The 19,476-nt window shown below is 40.4% G+C and overlaps 1 protein-coding gene across 6 annotated transcripts in view; it reads left to right on the forward strand.

Moving 5' to 3' along the window:
• Window positions 1-19,476, forward strand: part of SMARCD3 (SWI/SNF related, matrix associated, actin dependent regulator of chromatin, subfamily d, member 3) — a 1,904,082-nt gene that overhangs the window by 1,251,291 nt on the left and 633,315 nt on the right. For all 6 annotated transcript variants that reach the window (XM_044067567.1, XM_044067570.1, XM_044067569.1 and 3 more), the window contains exon 3: window positions 11,427-11,465. In XM_044067567.1, the coding sequence (XP_043923502.1) occupies window positions 11,427-11,465 (39 nt within the window). The remainder of the gene's footprint in view (window positions 1-11,426; window positions 11,466-19,476) is intronic.

Consider the following 19,476-nt stretch of genomic DNA (forward strand, 5'->3'; position numbering starts at 1 on the left):
TGATGTAGATGTGTATGTATGAATAGATATAGAGATGTATATAGATGTGTATGGATAGACAGATATATAGATACAGAGATTTATATAGAGATATATATGTATGGAGAGATAGATATAAAACTTTATAGCGTCTATATCATGTTATCGTACGATGTAAATAGGGAATGCTATTTCATCGTACCAATAATATCGAAACAACAAATATCGAACAAACGGAACAGCAAATTTTTTCCCAGGGAAAAAATTCACTGCTCCGTAAAACAAACAAATAAACTTAAACACAAATTTTAGTGGTGGGCTTTGTCCCCCACACCCCCCCCCTACTTAAATATACCAACTCCGAGATCGCACCATAGTGGAGGAAATGGCAAAGTCCCAAAGATGGCCCACCAAATTTTTTCCCAGGGAAAAAATTCGATGTTCCGTGACTTCACTATTGTGCCATTTTGACAGTATCGGATCGACTAAATAGTATTCGCTATTTAGTCCATTCAATAGCGTCATATAGACCCCATTTATATAGATGTATCTGTATGTATGGCTAGATGGGTAGATAGGTATAGAGATTTAGATACATGTATATGTATGCATGGATAGATGGATAGGTGGGTGTAAAGAATTATATAGATGTATTTGTATGGATAGATAGATATTTGCCCCTGTTCTCTTGTGTTTTGTAGACTAAGTGGCTCTTTGTAATTTCCGGTTGTCTAGTATACCAACACCAGTCATGTGAACCACTGTAGAAATTAAGCAATGTATCTCCCCACCTGGAAAATAGGAGGAGTATGGGTTTGCATGAGAACTGCCCACTCAGTTATGATGAAATATCTATATGTAGTATGCAATTAGAAAGAAGAAAATAATGTTTTGTGCACATTCAGTTGTACCAGTATAATCAGTTTACATACTTGTACATCTCCAGTGAGAAGGAAATGGTGACAGAGACTCTCCTACATAAAATTTCACAAGTAATATGCAAAGCACTTTTTGCCCCAAGGACTTTATCAGTTCCTTAGAGACATCAGAATCAAACAACTATTGAGAGGAAACACAGGCATGATTTTACTATGAACAGACTGTTTTTAACACAGGTCACTAGATTAAATATGCAACAAGCAGACATACCTCTCAACCTCTTAGTGCAACAAATCTGTAGCAATCCTAAAATAATGAGGAAATAAAAGCCCAAAAATAGCGACAGATTTTAAATGTTGCTCTTATATCTTCTAAGTTTATTGCTCTTATAAACTTAGAAAGTTGCTAGAGTGATTTTACCATTGGTAGGTCAGTTAAAATCCGAAGAAAAAATAAAATATTTGGGTATTGTTTTCTCAACAGATAATAGAGACTTTTATGCGAACAATGTTAAGCTAATTTGAGATCATATATTGTCTGATTTAAAAAGATGGAATAATCTGAAATTACCAATAATGGCAAAGGCTTCAATTATTAAAATTAATGTACTCCCCAGAATGTTATATATTTTTCGAGCTACTCAAGTCTCAATTTTTAGGAAATTCTTTAAACAACTTCATACAGAATTAGGTAGATTTGTATGGGAACCTAGAAAAACTAGAATATCTTATGATAAACTGATGACTCCGAAAAATAAGGGTGGTTTAGACTTACCAAATTTTGAAGCATATTATTTAATAATAAATGCTAATAGAATTCTAAGAGTGGTTAACTTTGACATGTCCAGTACTAAATGGTCACCCAAGTGGTTGATTCTGAATTACAAACATGCTGTTGGATTGGGTATTAATTCTAAGGCATTACCTTTTTTAAACAAAGATACCTTTAAAATGTACGCTTTGATGGAACATATTAGATCATATATAATATCAATACAAAACCTGTTTAAATCACTAAATCTCTTACAGTATATGATGACTTTCCAACCATTTCACAAGAACCCGAATTTGAAAATCGGTAATCAATTGATAGATATTAAAAAATTCCCACTTATAATTGATCTAACCATACTTGATTTATATCCTTTTCTTGGTATCTCAATACACGACATGTTAAGAGAGATCAGCCTTCCTAACTCTTATTTAATTATAATGAGACAATTAAAGGATCTTTCAATAAGTTATTTTAGTAATTTTAAAATTAAAGAAGAAGACTTAACCATTTGTTTAAACTTATGGCAAACTCTTATGCAGGACTTCAAATATATAACGGCTTCATATAATTTGATAAAAGCCGTGAAATATAATAACTAAATACTCTTATCCAAATACTGGAAGGATAAATTATTACCAATTGAAGATAATAAAATATTGAAAGCAATTAATTTAACCTTAAAATCAGTATCTCTTCAAAAGCTATTATTTACTCAGCTGATGATATTTAATAACGCTTATTACACTTGTCTCAGTCTGCATAAATTCAACTCTAAAAATTCACCTAAATGTCCATATTGTATCGATCAAATGGCTGACCTTTTACACATGTTCTGGAGCTGTAAATGTATATTCAAACTTTGGAATTCTTTAAACATTCAATTACAAAAAATGGGTTATCAACAGTCCACACTTTCTTGGGAGTTTATGATTCTTCATATTCCTCCGAATAACTTGGACAGATCCCAAATGATCATACTCATAAATATTTTCTTGTTAATGAAGCTTTATATAGCTACAAATTGGCTGAATCTATCTCAGACTTCATGGGACAACTTTAAAAGTGTAGCGATAAAACATATTTTAGCACATAAATTACTAATTAAAGATCATAAGAAAAATATAAATAATACAAAAATTTGGGAGCAAATCTTTAACATTGTGTTAGCTTAATGTTCTAATCCACTTTTCCCCGGGAAGTACATACTTAATATGGAGGTTAGTATAGATAAGCCTTATATTGATACTAGATTTTTTTTTTTTTGTTAATACCCTTTTAGAATTTTATCTTAATGTATAATGATCTTATGCAACTGTGGAAGCATTCATGTATATAATGTACATATGTTGTAGTATTGTATTAACAATTGGAAAAGAATAAAGATTTATTATTGAAAAAAAAAGAAAGTTGCTAGAGTAACAGGGCTAGTGTTAGCAGGCATTTTCTGAAAAATAGAAACTAAAATGTGTGTCATTATTTAGAGGCTTAGGATAGTTGAGAGGTATGCAAGCAGTCATAGCTGCATAAACAGTTAAAGTGATAATTTAATAAAGGTGTTTAAAAGTGAATGCAAATAATATATTAACTGTTAAAGTGATAATTTAATAAAGGTGTTTAAAAATGAATGCAAATAATATATTAAGACATAGGTAACATGCATTAACAGAAAAGAAAACAAACCATGTTAACATTTTTCCATTTACAGATATACATCACATATATTTTATTTTTTAACTCATCCAATAACACAATAAATTCCTCAATCCCTGCCTTCCCTTAAACCTCACTCTTCCTCCTCTTTAACATTTTTCTGCATGTGTTATTCCCACAGTTTCAATTTATTTATCCTTCCATCTTGCAGTTCTCGTATGTCATTTCTGATATTCATTACTTCAGATACAGTTGGTTTAGACTTTGGTAATTGCTTTTTTGGTAGCCAACAGAACTGAACTTAGTAAGGCCTTACAATGTGTAGGAATCATTTCCATAGTTACAGTCACTTACTCACCCAATATTTCTGACAGAGTACTCTGTAGGGAGTTTTTTAAAATCTGCCAACTCATTACAATCCCAAAACATATGTTCCCACTTACCTTTTCCTGCCCTATCACATCTCGAATATTTGCAGTCTACCTGTTTGAAGTCTGTTCAGGGTATAAAAATACCTATGCAAACACTTCCAAGCAAAAATCTTAAACCTTCTGGACTTTGTTGCATACTAGGGGGCCATACATATGTCCTTCCATTGCTCTATTGCAATTTGCTTTTCCAGTCTCTCTTCCCTTTCTTTTCTAACCTTCTTGTCTGTGGAATGTTCAGAGAGGTAAAAAGATGGAAGTAACAGAACACAGAAAGCTAAGCATGAAGTGAATGGCTATAATGTGATAGGACGCAGTGACAAAAAGTGGCTGCTGTAATGTAGTAGGACATAGTAACAACAAAAAGTGGTTGCTGTAATTTGGTAGGACACAGTGGCAACAAAAAGTGGTTGCTGTAATGTGGTAGGACACAGTGACAACAAAAAGTGTCTGTTGTAATGTAGTAGGACGCAGTGACAAAAAGAAGTGGCTGCTGTAATGGAAGTAATAGAACACAAAAAGCTAAGCATGAAGTGAATGGCTGTAATGTGGCAGGACATAGTGACAAACAAAAAGTGGCTGCTGTAACGTGGTAGGGCACAGTGACAACAAAAGTGTCTGTTGTAACGTAGTAGGACACAGTGATAAAAAGAAGTGGCTGCTGTAATGTGGTAGGACACAGTGACAACAGTGTTGCTGCTGTAATGTATTAGGACACAGTGACAACAAAAACTAGCTGCTGTAATGTGGTAGGACACAGTGACAACAAAAAGTGGCTGCTGTAATGTAGTAGGACACAGTGACAACAAAAAGTGGCTGCTGTAATGTGGTAGGACACAATGACAAAAAGAAGTAGATGGTGTAATTACGAAAGCAGAAGTGTTAAGCCAGAAGGGAGGTGTAAGCATGGTAACAGGAGTAAATGGAAGGAACAAATCAAAAGGAGGGCTGTACGAATGTAAGTAGAGAGTTTTTACCTTCATGTTTCTAAGTGTAAGCACAGAGTTACTGATGTGAGAATAGCTCTTGTGTATAAAGTCATACAAAAGCCTCAGCTTCATATATAAAGCTATTCAAAAACCTGATGCTCAAAATATTGCTAGTTGCTTGAATGTTACCTGTAAATTATTCAAAGATCTGAAATTTGTAATGTTGCTTACAGTAGTGTTGCGTGTATGCTGTTATTAGGTAACTGGCTGGTCTCTATCATGTATGTTACCAGAAATCTAGCAGTATATGTTTCATAGCATGTATGGGCTCATCTTTGTTACTTATACCTATATCTTTGTACATTGATATTGAATTATTTCCTTTCATGAAGTGTGTATATGATATTGTTTAATTGCAGTGTTTTTTTAACATGCATTAATATCTTTACGGTAACTGTACTACTTGTATTATGCCTACAGCAGATGTTCATTGTGTTTCACTGTTGCAATCCTTACAAATGGGTTATCCGGCTCCCGGTAGCCCGCAGTCGGCCAGAATACCAAAGTCCTTGGTATATGACGTTGGCTGCCTCCGGTTTAAACCTGATGTCAGGTACAAAGGCAGACAGCCAACGTTATTTCCTCAGTCTTTCTTGCCACAGAGCCCGAAGCAGAAGCAATTTGCACAAGTGCCGGTCGACCGATTACCTTCTTTTTGAATTCCGACGTCTAAAGTTGAAGACATCCTCAGATAAGTACCTCATTGGGGACACTTTTTTCTTGCTTTAACGAATGTCAGAGAAAGTTAATAACTGTCTTGCTTGTGGAAAACAGATTCCTCATCGTGATTTTCATTCTTACTGTATCACTTGTTTGGGCCTTGAGCACAGCGTCCCTAATTGTGATCTTGTGCTTCTTTCTAGCCATGTACCATACACCGTAGGGCTAGGATTTTATATAAGCACTTCAGAGTTTGGCCTAAGTTCATCGGTATGGCGTCTTCTGGTCTCCCGACTTCGGATGTTCCTAAGAAGTGCAAGGGTAAGGACCGTGACAGGCTTAGGGTCAAATTAACCAACGACATCCCTGCTAAGTTGGCTGTTGGTCCAGTGGTAGCCAGTGAGGCTCTTTCATTGCCCCTGCAGTCCACGGATGTTCAGCAGCAGGTGTCTGCGGAGACCTTTTTTGAGTCCTCCATTCTGCAGGCTTCTACCTCGTCTTTGTACCCTCTGCCAGTTGCTGCCTCTGATGGATCCAGAGCCACTAAGCAGTTGCCGGCTTCTGAGGCCTCTTTTCTCGCCCAGAGACCAGATCCAGACCAACGACCTTGGTTCTCAATTCTCTGGTGGCTAGGTCTCCCGAGTCCCTCAGCTTTCTAGCAGGCCTCCCAGCCGAAAATCTACTCTTAAGCAGGCGCCGGCCTCCCCTCAGATGCCTCAGGCTCAGATGGTTAAGATGGCTAGTGATCTCTTGACTCTTATCAGGGGCTGTCAGCCACCTTCTTCTAAGAGGGCTAGGGAATTGTCCCCAGAAGTTTTGTCTGCCTCAGACTCAGAGGTTTCCAGCACCTCTGCTGATGAAGAAGGACACACTCAGCTTTTTTCTGGTTTTGAGGATTCTGATGCTGGAGACTCTTTCCCTTCTGCCCCCCCCCCCCCCCCCCCAGAAGATTTTTCTTTTCAAGATACTCTGAATACCCTTAGGGAGCATTTTAAATGGGAAAGTCAGGATTACCCTCATTCTAAGAAGCAGATTAGGGAGTTCTTGGATTTGCCTCAGCATAAGCCTTTGGCTATCCCTCCGGTTTTGGAAGTCATTGATGATGTTTTGATGGAGAATTCTTTGACTCCTAATTGTGTTCCTTCTGCTCCCAGAAAGCCTGACAGGTATTATAGAGTTCCTGATTCTCATCAGTTCCTTTTCAAGAATCCTACTGCTGACCCAGAGATTATTGCTCAGGGCCCTAAGGGTGTTAAAGCCACGGTTGCTAAAAGTCCTGTTCCTTCTGACTGGGAATCTAGGGCCTTGGATAGGTGTGGTAAAAAGGTTTATCCTTCTTCCACCCTGACTATTAGGTCTGTTAATTATCTTTTTCATATGCTTAAGTATCAGCAGCATACTTTGAGGCCATCAAAGCTAAAATTGCTAGTGTTCCTTCCCTGATGGAGAGTAAGGACATGCAAGGCTTATTGAATTCTAAACATTATCTACATTGTGGTTTTGACACTTTGAAGGCTTCTTGCAGAGCAGCGGCCACTGGTTCTGTTATTAGAAGGCATGCTTGACTTAGGGAACAGCCCCTTTCTGAACCTGTAAAGTCTAAATTACTGGATGTGCCCTTGCACAAGGACAATCTTTTTGGAAACAAAGCAGAAGAGGTGTTGAAGAAGTTAGAGGATAAGGCTAAATCTATGCAAACTTAAGGATTTTCTGCAAGTTCAGCTTCCTCGTTTTAGCAGGCATTACCCTACTAAGAATTGGACTTTTCCTGACCCTAGTAAACAGGGTCGCACTAGGTCTAGGGGTTGCAGGTCTTCCAGGGGACAGACTTCCACCCCTCAAAAGGCCAAACACTGGCAGGCTTCTTCTTCAAAATCAGGGAGTACTAAGCAGACTTCCCAAAGCAAGCATTCTCAATGACTCTGGCCTTCCCCTTCCTGCCCCTGCGGGCCCAGGGTTTCCTTTGGGGGAAAGGTTAGCCTTTTTTGCAGATGTCTGGCACACTATCACAGATGACAAATGGGTGCTAAAAATAGTATCCCAAGGCTACAGATTCTCCTTTCACACCTTCCCGGTCCTCCAAGGATACCCAGATATTCCCCCTCTTCAAAGGGCAGAAGCAGAAAAACAAGTTTCTTCCTTGCTAAATCGGGGAGCAATAGAGCCAGTTCCTGCACTACAGATAGGCCAGGGTTTTTACTCAAGACTTTTCCTGGACCCCAAAAAAAGGGGCACATGGCGCCCTATTCTTGATTTGTCCATTCTAAACACCTTTCTGGTGATTCCCAAGTTCAAAATGCTCACTCTTCAGCAGTTGCTGCCAATGCTGGCCAAGGATTCCTGGCTGGTGACTTTAGATTTAAAAGAAGCTTACTTGCACATCCCAATAAGGGAAAGCTGCAGGCAGTTCCTAGGAACAGGCACTTCCACTTCTCTGCACTGCCCTTTGGCTTATCTACTGCTCCCAGAGTTTTTACAAAATGCCTGGCTCCAGTCATTGCCTTTTGCAGGCAAAGAAACATTCAAATTTACCCTTACTTGGACGATTGTCTTATTTAAGCAAACTTTCCTGATCAACTTCTTAAGGATTTGGACTTTGGAAAGAACCTTCGCAACTCTTTGGGCTACACAGTCAAAAAAAAGAAGTCAAAATTGGTACCCACCAGGGAGATTGTATTCCTGGGAGTGAGTCTGAACACAGCCGCCCAGATGGTAGCCCTCCCTCAGGAGAAACAGATGGATCTTTTGAATTACTTCAAAAATTTGGCAAGCATGACCCAGCGCTCTGCAAGGCAATTCCTGCAAGCCCTGGGATTCATGGCTTCATGTATTCTGATGATTCCATGTGCCAGACTGCATATGAGGAAAATACAATGGTACCTCAAAAACCTTTGGTGTCAACACACTCAGGATTTAGACTTGATTCTTCCTCTGATTCCCTGCCTGCAGGCCGAGTTCCTTTGGTGGGCAACGGCCTGTGCACAGAACAAAGGCCTACCATTCTGTCCACCTTCTGCCAGCCAGACTGTCACCACAGATGCCTCGGACTATGCTTGGGGAGCACATCTAGAGGGCAGATGCATTCAGGAAACTTGGAGCTATCAACAGATTCATTTGCACATAAATCTGAAGGAATTGATGGCAGTCCAGGCCTTGATGGCTTTCAAGCATCTTCTCTCTCCTGGTACTCTTCTAGTCAGGATAGACAACAGCACAATAATGTTGTACATCAACAAGCAAGGAGGGACTCGCTCTTACCCCCTGTGCAGACAAAGCATGAGACTATGGTCCATGGCAGCTTCTATGGGCATTCATCTGCTAGCCCAGTTTCTTCCAGGAAGGCTCAACACCTTAGCAGACCGGTTGAGCAGGCAAGTCCTGGATCCTCACGAGTGGCAACTAAACAAGACCATCTTCTATCACATCATTCAGTGTTGGGGCTCTCCCCAGTTGGATCTCTTTTCATCTCCGACCAACCACCTTTTTCCAGCCTTTTGCACCAGGGATCATCACGGCAAAGCTTGGAAAGTGGATGCTCTGTCCTTCCTCTGGACACAGCTATCGATCTATGCATTCCCTCCTCTGCCTCTTCTTCCCAGAGTGCTGTTAAAGATAAGGTACGAAAAACCAAGGGCCATCATCATAGCTCCAGACTGGCCCAGGCAGCATTGGTATCCACTTCTTCGCAGTCTCTCCCAGTCTCAGCATTGGCATCTTCCCGATACCAGATCTCTTGGTTCAGGAGAGTGGAAAAATTCTGCATCCTCACCTTCAGACTCTGCATTTGATTGCTTGGCTCATAATTTAAACCTCTCTCAACAGGTAGTTGAGGTCCTTCATGAGGCCAGGAGGCCTAGTACTAGGAAATCTTATGCAGATAAGTGGAAAAGATTCTCCATTTGGATGCAGACTAGAGGAGAAGACCCATCTCAACCTACTCTTCCTCTAATTCTTGATTACCTGGCAGGTTTACTTAATGGCGGACTTTCCTTCTCTTCTATCAAGATTCATGCGTCAGGTATTTTTGCTCATTGTTCCTTTGAACAACCCATTTTCTCTCATCCCTTGATGAAACAGTTCCTCAGGGGAGTTAGCAATTTAAAGCCTCCCAGAAGGGCACCTACTCCTGCTTGGGATCTTAATTTTGTACTTAAGAAACTTACTCTGCCTCCCTTTGAACCTGCTGCCTCAGCAGATTTGAAGTTTCTCTCCTGGAAAACTGCCTTTGTCTTGGCCATTACTTCAGCTAGAAGAGTGACTGAGCTGCAGGCCTTAATGGCAGTAGAGCCTTTTATCACTTTCCATGTGGATTGGGTTTCTCTTCAGACTAATCCCTCTTTTATGCCTAAGGTGGTTTCTAGCCTAACTCTTAACCAGTCTATCCACCTGCCTACCTTCTTTCCTAATCCTCAGAATAGAGGAGAAAGGTTGCTGCAGTCACTGGATATGCATAGACAACTTATATTTTACCTAGACAGGACTAAACCTTTTCGAAAGACAGATCAGTTGTTGGTCAGTTTTGCTCCTGGAGCTCAGGGCAGAGCTATTTCTAAACAGACTATTTCTAAGTGTATTGCTCATTGTATTCACTTTTGTTACTTACAGCATGGCAAGGTTCATCCACAGGGTATTAGGACCCATTCTACTAGAGCTAGCTCTACCTCAGCAGCTTTTCTAAGTGGTGTACCTACTAAGGACATCCTGCAAGCAGCTATCTGGACTTCTGCCCACACTTTCACTAAACATTACAATTTGCCCTTGTTTTCCTAAGTCCAGGGCTGGTTTTGCCACTGCATTGTTGCAGGGCATTCTTACCAACCCTTAATCAGTGGTGTTCCTCCTCCCTTTTGTTTTTTTCCTGGGCTTTGGGAATTATCCCATTTGTAAGGACTGCAACAGTGAAACACGATGAACATAGTACAGTTGTGTACACTTACCCTAATTGTAGATGCTCAAGTGTATTCACTGTAGTAGTCCTGGGTTTACCCCCCTTCCATCCCCCCCTTTTTTTTCCTAGGGCACAGACTGGATTTCTTTCTTTTCCTGGTCTTATTTTTATGGGGGCTTCTGATAGTTAAGGCAAGAAAAACTGAGGAAATGACGTCGGCTACCTGCCTTTGTACCTGACGTCAGGCTTAAACCAGAGGCAGCCGACGTCATATACCAAGGACTTTGGTATTCTGGCTGACTGCAGGCTACCAGGAACTGGATAACCCATTTGTAAGGACTGCAACAGTGAATCCACTTGAACATCTACATTTATAGTAAGTGTACACAACTCTACTTTTCCTCCATGTATTTTCCCTGGTAATGTGCCATTGCTCCATATAGACTTACCTGATAAACAGAATGAAATAGTTAATGTAGCAAAACTGGGTTTTGCATTTCCTCATATTTCTGACAGTTGTTACCTCCTTTTCACAAAAAAAATCTCTGCTGTTGTGCCTATGTGTGACTCTTGGCGAAGTATATTTAACAATTTAACAGTGAACTATACAACCTTCAAAACATGAGAGTAGACATTTGCATGGGACCTGCTGGATTACATTTGTTTTGCTTATCTTTTTTTTCTGGCTGGTCCAGTAGTGTAGAAGAAGAACATTTCCCTCCTTCACTGGTGACTTGGGCTGACTTAGTGGCCTGAATAACAAATGGTCAGCCTGGAGTTAATGGGCTAAATCTTGGCCTACTCATGTCACCTCGGAGGTGAGGTGAGTAAGAGGTTTGTCCAGTAGGTGTGTAATCCAGACCAGTAATGATCTGCTGCACAGGGCTGAACCCCAGTGGAAGTACCTTACTTGAGGAGGGGTTGGTGTGAGTGAATATGCTGCTTGTGTGAGTAAGATGTTTCCTCATGCTGAGCCCTTTGCAGGCCTCCTCTTGGGTGCTGTCTGAGTACATACTATATAAGCAGTAAGCACATAAGAAAATCCTTCAACCTTCACATTAATGGTAACTTTGATTTCTTGTATAAAAACAGTGTATTGATGCATAGCAAAGCATGCAGTAATTAAAGAACCATCATTATATCTAGTTAATTAACCAGCTTGATTTTCTTTTGTTTCAGGTCAGTAGAAAATAGCCAGTTTCACTCAGATATACAAAGGTAAGGATAATTTATTTATTGCCACTTAGTGTTACTTAACATCTCACTTGTGTCTTTCTAAAATATTTGAAAGAGTTAGTTTAATAAATTTGTAATTAGTGTAGGAATATTTGAATTATTTGGATAAACAGTAATTAAGTTTAGGTATGGGTCTTGGACTCTGTAATATAATTTCCAGAAGAGGGTTGTCTAAGTTTTTGAGATTGTCACTTGTCACTGATCAATGTATTTTACCTGGATTTAGCAGAGGTGTTCGGTGTGATTTATTGTACTAGAATTTAAAAATAATTCCAGAAACTGTTGAATAATTTCATGTTAAATATCATTAGCTGATTACAGTAAGAAGTATTAAGTGTTGCTTTCATGTTTTCTGTCAAATTATTTGGAATTACCACTGACAAATATTTTCTTTTGTCTAGAGGTGGCACAGTAGTTAGCATTTCTGTCTCACAGCACTTGATTTTTTTCCAGTTCAGTTCCTGCCAGGGGTGCCTTCTGATATTGTGTGCCACCCCTTTTCCTGCACAGGTTTTTATCAAGTGTTACAGTTTCCTCCCACTCCCTAAAAGGCATGCAGATAGGCAGGTTAGTGATGTTCTAAACTGTTCCCAGAATTTGTGTGTCCACTTTGTACATACTAGGCTCCAATACAGGATTATGTCTCGCCTTGGACCTTTTGCCTTTCAAGCTAGTTTCTGGCTCAGTGCAGTCTTGAATTTGATGAATTGGTTATTGAAAATTAGTGGGTAGGTAGATGTCTTTTTATTGTCTTACTCTTAAAACATATCTGGCAATATGTATAGATGAACACAAACCTGGATGTATATTTTTAAATTATCCTTTATTTTAACAAGTCTTTGATTGTGTCTTCCACTGGAGTTTAATTATCTAAAGGCTTCTCAAGCTTTGAATTTTTACAAGTCTACATTTTGAGGTCCACAAGAATGTGAGTAATTTACAAAGGAACAACAGAAAGAAATTTCTAAGGCTCCCATGTATGCTACAAAGTCCAGAAGGTTTAATATTTTTGCATCAGATATTTGCATAAATATTTTTATATCCCAAGTACACATCAGAAAATGTTTCCTTAGTTAAATGTCAAATACTAGAAGTATACTGGAGAAGAGCTAGGTAATTAGGATCATGTTTTGGGGAATGCAATGAGATGACAGATTTTAAAAATTCCGTACAGAGTACTGTTACAGAAATGTTGGAGTAACTAATGGTTGTACATTGGAGGATTTTTTTTTTGAGCTTGGATATAGGATCTGAATTGCTTACTAGAAAATGGATGTAAAATTTTATAAATTTTATTCCCAGCATCAAAGTTGTGAATATTATAAAGGAGAAAAAAGAACTGGGGGTGAGAGGTTTAGCAAAGGAAAAGAACACATTTTATAGAAATAAATTTAATTTGTGGGATCGATACTTGAAGAATAATGCTCAGGAGCGAGTGACATTTAAGGGAAAGTAAGAATTGAGCAGCATATGTAATGTTACAGTGAATGACTTTTATTTTTTTTTGAACGATAAACATCTTTATTAAATTATCACTTATGACATAGGCAATCATACATTCATTCATGTGCAACCGTGAAAACTGGATGTATGACCGTAAATTCAGCCTGGGGATGGCACCCATGTCCTTCATGGACAGGGGCAGTTAATGTTGATCATAGAATCACTCTAACAATGACCATCTAACTGTGGTCAATAAGGGTACTCAGGTTATGACATGGCTAGGCTTGTAAAGGCCCTAGGGCCATTAGCCTAGTAACCTACTATGAACCTAGTTATATAAATGAAAACAAACCATATTAACATAATCCCAGCTGCACCCATTTTACATCACATAATCCTAGTTGCAAACATGATACATCACTTATAATCTACCCAGTCATTGTCAATCATTACATAGCTCATTAAAGTCCTGCCTTCTTTTAAACCTCACTCCTCCCCTGTATGTATTGTTCCCACAATTCCCATTTTTCCTATGTAATTCACGCCTATCTTTTATAAATATCCCAATTCCAGTTGTTTTATCTGTGTTACTATATTCACTACTTTTAGTACAGTTGGTTTAGACTTTGGTTTCCATTTTCTAGTAATTGCTTTTTTGGCAGCCACCATAATTAGACTCAGAAAGGCCTTACTATGTCTAGGCAGTTCTGATTCTGTATCTTAGCTCAGAAAAAATAATTTCCCTAGTTACACCAATTTGCTCACCCAGTATCTCCAACAGAATAGTCTGCAGGGAATCCTTAAAGTCTGCCAACTCATTACACTCCTAGAAAATATGTTTCCAATTACCTCTTTCTTCCCCATCACACCTCCAACATTTGCTGTCTACCTGAGGAAAAATTCTCTAGAGTCTACTTGGGGTATAAAAATATCTTATGTAAACATTTCCAAGCAAAACTCCTAAATCTTCTAGATTTAGTTGCATATTTGGGAGACATACATATATCCCCTATTGTTTCTTTGTGAATTGCTTATCCAGTCTCTCTTCCCAATCCTTTCTAACCTGCTGTAATTGATTCTGATAGTTATCATGCAATATGTTATATGTTGTACTAATTATTCTTTTTTTAATGGCAGCTTCTGTTCTAGATTCTACTAAAAACTCTACCAGTGCAGTGGTCTTTCATTTATGACGCCTCTATTTCTTTATGTTTGCCTATGCTCTGATATCAATCCTTGATATATGGAAGGCAGTGTTTGGAGTCGTCCTATTGTTTTACCTTTCCCTGTCTAATTATTTGCTCCCAGTACCTTGGTTATTTTGCCAGTTTTCTCCAATAAATTCCAGCCCCCACTTGCCTATTGTCTGTATCCCTAATTGTAGTAATCCCAATCAGCAGAATCTCCTTTTTCCATTCCCATGTTGTTTTAGTTCTTAGATTACATTCTGCTACTTTATTGATATAGTATTCTGTATGATTGTTGTTATTCTCCTTAAAGATCTGCATCCAAAATCCCAGTCTCTCCTTGTTTCTTGAGCTTCACCATTTCATTATAATCATCCCTTTCCACTTTGAATTATAAGATGTTCATCGTGCATTACAGCTGCAGTAATTACATATGGGTTTTCAGCCAGCAGGCGGTCCTCGAATTCCAAAGTCTTGGTCCGGTTGTTGTACTCTTCTGACGTCAGGAAGGCTAGAGTATAAAGACACAGCTGACGCCATCTTCTCCAGTCTTTTCAGTTAAGTGCTGGTCGGCCAGCTCCTGAATTAAAAATTTTGGAACAAGTCTTCATTAAAAATCTTTTCTTGCCTCAGACCGATGTCAGAAAAAGTTAATAATTGTATTTCTTGTGGGAAGCAAATACCGCATAAGGATTTCCATTCCCTCTGCATACCTTGTTTGGGCCCAGACCACTCGGGCTGCGCGTGCTACCTTCAATAAACGCACTATCAAACACTATTTTGGCAAAGCGTTTAATTATAAAATGTCGCGGATACTCCGACTACCGCTATGTCCAGAAAGCAAAGAAAAGGACCGTCAGTCGAGAATTGCGGTCTCCACCAAACAAGCTCCACGTGGGTTCTCAGTGAGACGCCTTTGCAGTCCCTGACTACCGATGACACTACCGGGTCTTCTGTACCTGAGACCGCTGGTTCTTCGGTCCTTTCCCAAACTACAACCGAAGCCCCTGCTCATGTCGAACCCACCAATGTGGATAGATCTACATCCACCCATGGTGTATTTAGGCCTTCATCTTCATTCTCCATCAAGGCCTTTACAAAAGCCAAATCAGCCAAGCAACTTTCTAGGCCTGCCTCACAAGGCCCAAGACCTGGGCCCACGCCTAAGAAGCACATGCTTAAAATGGCTGAAGACCTGATCACTCTTATCAGAGGCTCACAGGCCCCTCCGACAAGAGACCCAGAGTAGAGGAGGATTCTCCTCCTTCTGACAAAGAATCCATTTTATCAGAACATTCTGATGCTGAAGAACAATCTTATTCACCCTTTGAGGATTCGGATGCAGAGCAGTCCATTCCTTCTGTATCCCCTGAGGATTTTTCCTTTGGAAACTTTACACTCCTTGAGAGAGCACTTCCATTGGGAAGGCCAAGACTTTTCAGACTCCAAGAAAAGACTTAGGGAATTCCTCTGGTTACCTCAGCATAGACCTCTGGCTATTCCCCCTGTTTTGGAGGTTTTGGATGATGTATACCGGAGGCCTGTCTAAATCCTGATTCTCTGCCTCCTGCACCAGTTAAGCGGGATAGGTATTACAGAGTTCCTAATTCTCATCAGTTCCTCTATAAAGGCCATAATGCAGACCCTGAAACTATTTCTCAAGGTCCTAAAGGAATTAAGGCTTCCACGGTCAAGAATCCACTACCTACGGAAAGGGAATCTAGATCACTAGAAAGGTGGGGTAAGAAGGTTTACACCTCGGCCACCCTTGCCATGAGGGCCTTAAACTGCCAGTTTCATATGATTAAATATCAGCAATTTCTGTTATCACAATTAAAAACAAAAATGTCACAACCTGAACAACCAGATTTAAAAGAGTTGCAGGATATGATGCATAGTGCTGAACATGTGGGCAAGCACACCTTACAATGTGGTTATGATGCACTAGAGGCCTCCAGCAGATCAGCCGCCACTGGAGCAGTCATTCGCAGACATGCATGGCTAAGGGAACAAAATCTTCCAGATCAGGTGAAAGCAAAATTCTGGATGCACGTTACATAAGGATGTTCTTTTGGTGGTAATGCTTAGGATATTTTACGTAAAATGGAAGAAAAGGCAAAATCTATGCAAACTGTCAAAGCTTTCTTACAGGTTCAGCCACCAAGGTTCAGCAGGAATTGGCCGTCAAAAAACTGGTCCTTTCCAACCACTGACAAAGCCCAAAGAGGCAGATACAGATGCGGAAGGGGCAGAGGACAACCCCAAGGATCCTACAGAGGCAGACAATGGCAATCACCAACACCAAGAAGTGGTGACGACAGTGCACAGCAGTACAGAAAGCAGACTCAATGACTCCCTCATTTCCATGCCAAGCAGAATTCAACTGGCAGCACCTTTGGGAGGAAAACTGGCACTATTTGCAAACAATTGGCATATTGTCACAACAGACAAATGGATTCTGGACATAATAAACAGAGGCTACAAATTTCATTTCCACACTCTTCCAAAATGAGAGGCATGCCAAACCTACCACAAAATCAAAGGGTAGAGGCACAACTACAAATCGCAAAGCTCCTAAACATGAGGGCTATACAAAAGGTACCTACGCACCAACAAGCACAAGGTTTTTATTCAAGGCTTTTTCTGGTGCCAAGAAAGGGAAGCGACTGGAGACCCATTCTGGACTTATCCATTCTCAACACATTTCTTCTAGTGCCAAAATTCAAGATGCTCACATTACAGCAACTCCTTCCCATGCTGGGCAAGGGGTTTTGGCTGGTAACATTGGACCTCAAGGAGGCATACCTGCATGTCCCAATCAGACAAAGTTGCAGAAGATACCTCAGATTTCTTGCAGGTTCAAATCACTATCAATTCTCTGCATTGCCCTTTTATCTACTGCGCCCAGAGTATTCACCAAGTGCCTGGCATCAGTGATTGCATACTGCAGACTTCAAGGGATACAAATTTACCCTTATCTGGACGACTGCCTGATCAAGCGGACAGCAAAACACGTACTTCTCAAACATCTGGCATATGTGACACGCTTACTGCTTTCTCTGGGATACACCATCAACAAGGAGAAATCAAAACTAACACCCTCTCAGAAAATTACCTTCCTGGGTGCCAACTTGGACACAAACACCCAGATGGCTTACCTAACAATAGAAAAACAAGGGCAACTATCTCATTACTTCAAATTGCAAAAAGTACCAGGCTTACTGCAAGGAAAATCCTGCAGGCTCTGGGATTCATGGCATCTTGCATTCTTCTAATCCCATGTGCAAAGCTGCACATGAGGAAACTTCAATGGTACCTAAAAATCTATGGTCTCAACACAGTCACAGCTTAGAAGTGGAGATTCCAATAATTCCCTGTCTACAAAAGGAATTCATATGGTGGGCCCAAGCATGCCAAGTAAACAAAGGCCTCCCATTCTGCAAGCCTCAAGCTACACAAGTCATAACCACAGACGCCTCAGATTACGCCTGGGGGGCACACATGAAGGACAGGTGCATTCAGGGCAGATGGCACAAAACAGAAAAGCACCTTCACATCAATCAAAAAGAAATGCTGGCAGTAATAAATGCAATTTCAGCGTTCAGAGAATTCCTGCATCCAGGACAACTGCTCATAAGAACAGACAACACCACAGTAATGTGGTACATAAACAAACAAGGAGGGACTCATTCATACCCCTTGTGCAGATTAACCATGACTCTTTGGAATCTAGCTCTGGAAAGACAAATAGAACTCCAGGCTCAGTACCTGCCAGGAATGGAAAACACACTGGCAGACACTCTGAGCAGGCATATGACAGATCCTCACGAATGGAAGCTACATCCACACGTATTCATGCAGATTGTTCAAGCATGGGGAGGCCAGACATAGACCTATTTGCCTCCCACAAAATCATCAATTAAAAAGTTTCAAGGACCTCCCACCCAAAGGCTTGGAAAGTGGGCGCCCTCTCATTCACATGGACAACTTGGTCAGTTTATGCATTCCCACCACTACCTCTGCTGCCCAAGGTGCTTTTGAAAGCAAGAACAGACAAGCCAAGGATGATACTGATTGCTCCAGATTGGCCAAGACAACATTGGTACCCACTATTGAGGAGCCTAACACACACTCCTCCTGCCTCTAACACCTCTACTGCTGACAGAACAATTTCAAAACTCTTCACAGTCAGCTGAAAACTCTCAGTCTAGCTGCATGGAAAATTCCTTAACTTCACATCAGGCACTACTCTCCAAAGAAGTGCAGGATGTCATTTTGGAGGCTAGAAGACCATCTACAAGAAAAGCTTACTCCAAAATGGAAGCGGTTTTGCTGTTGGAATGAAGAAAGAGGACAGGATCCTAGAAAATTAAACCTGCCTCAGATTTTACAGTACCTAACTGAACTTTTGAGCAAGGGACTTTCCTTTTCCTCAATCAAGATACATGCCTCAGCAATCTCTGCAGAATTCAATATGGATCCTCCTTTATTCTCACACCCACTACTACGACAGTTCCTCAGAGGGGCTAAGAACATAAGGCCTCCAAGGAAACAACCAGTACCAGCTTGGGACCTTAACTATGTACTGGAAAATGACATTGCCTCCCTTTGAACCAGCTGCTTCAGCAGAATTACAATATTTGTCCTGGAAAACAGCTTTTCTCCTGGCCATCACCTCAGCTCGTAGGGTATCTGAGTTACAGGCCCTCATGGCGGTGCAGCCATTCCTCATATTCCATCAGGGCAGGGTTTCCAACCCTTCCTTTATGCCTAAAGTAGTATCTAGGGTAGCCCTAAACCAGGCCATACACCTTCCTACCTTCTACTCTAATCCTCAAAATAAAGGGGAGAGGCTGCTTCATTCTTTAGATATCCATAGGCAGCTACGTTACTACTTGGACAGAACCAAGCCATTCAGAAAATCAGATCAACTCCTAGTTTCCTATGCTGTGGGGGGTCAAGGGAAACCTGTAACTAAACAGACCATTTCAAAGTGGATTGGTCACTCTGTTATTCCTATCATGGAAAGACCTACTGGTATCAGATCACACTCCACTAGGGCCACAGCCACCTCTACAGCCTTCCTCAGAGGAGTGCCTACTAAAGATATCTTGAGGCAGCCACTTGGAGTTCTGTACATACCTTCACAAAGCATTACCATCTGCCTTTATACTCCAGAACTAGAGCAGGCTTTGCCACTGCAGTTTTGCAGGGCATTCTAGCTCAACCCAGTTATAGTACCTATACATAGCTTTGGGATTCTACCCATATGTAATTACTGCAGCTGTAATGCACGATGAACATAGTACAGTTTTGTACCTACCATAAATGTAGATGTTCGAGGGCTATTACAGCTGCAGTAC

This window comes from Protopterus annectens, chromosome 3.part1 (assembly GCF_019279795.1).
Source record: "Protopterus annectens isolate FY-2018-M chromosome 3.part1, PAN1.0, whole genome shotgun sequence".
NCBI classification, from domain to species: domain Eukaryota; kingdom Metazoa; phylum Chordata; order Ceratodontiformes; family Protopteridae; genus Protopterus; species Protopterus annectens.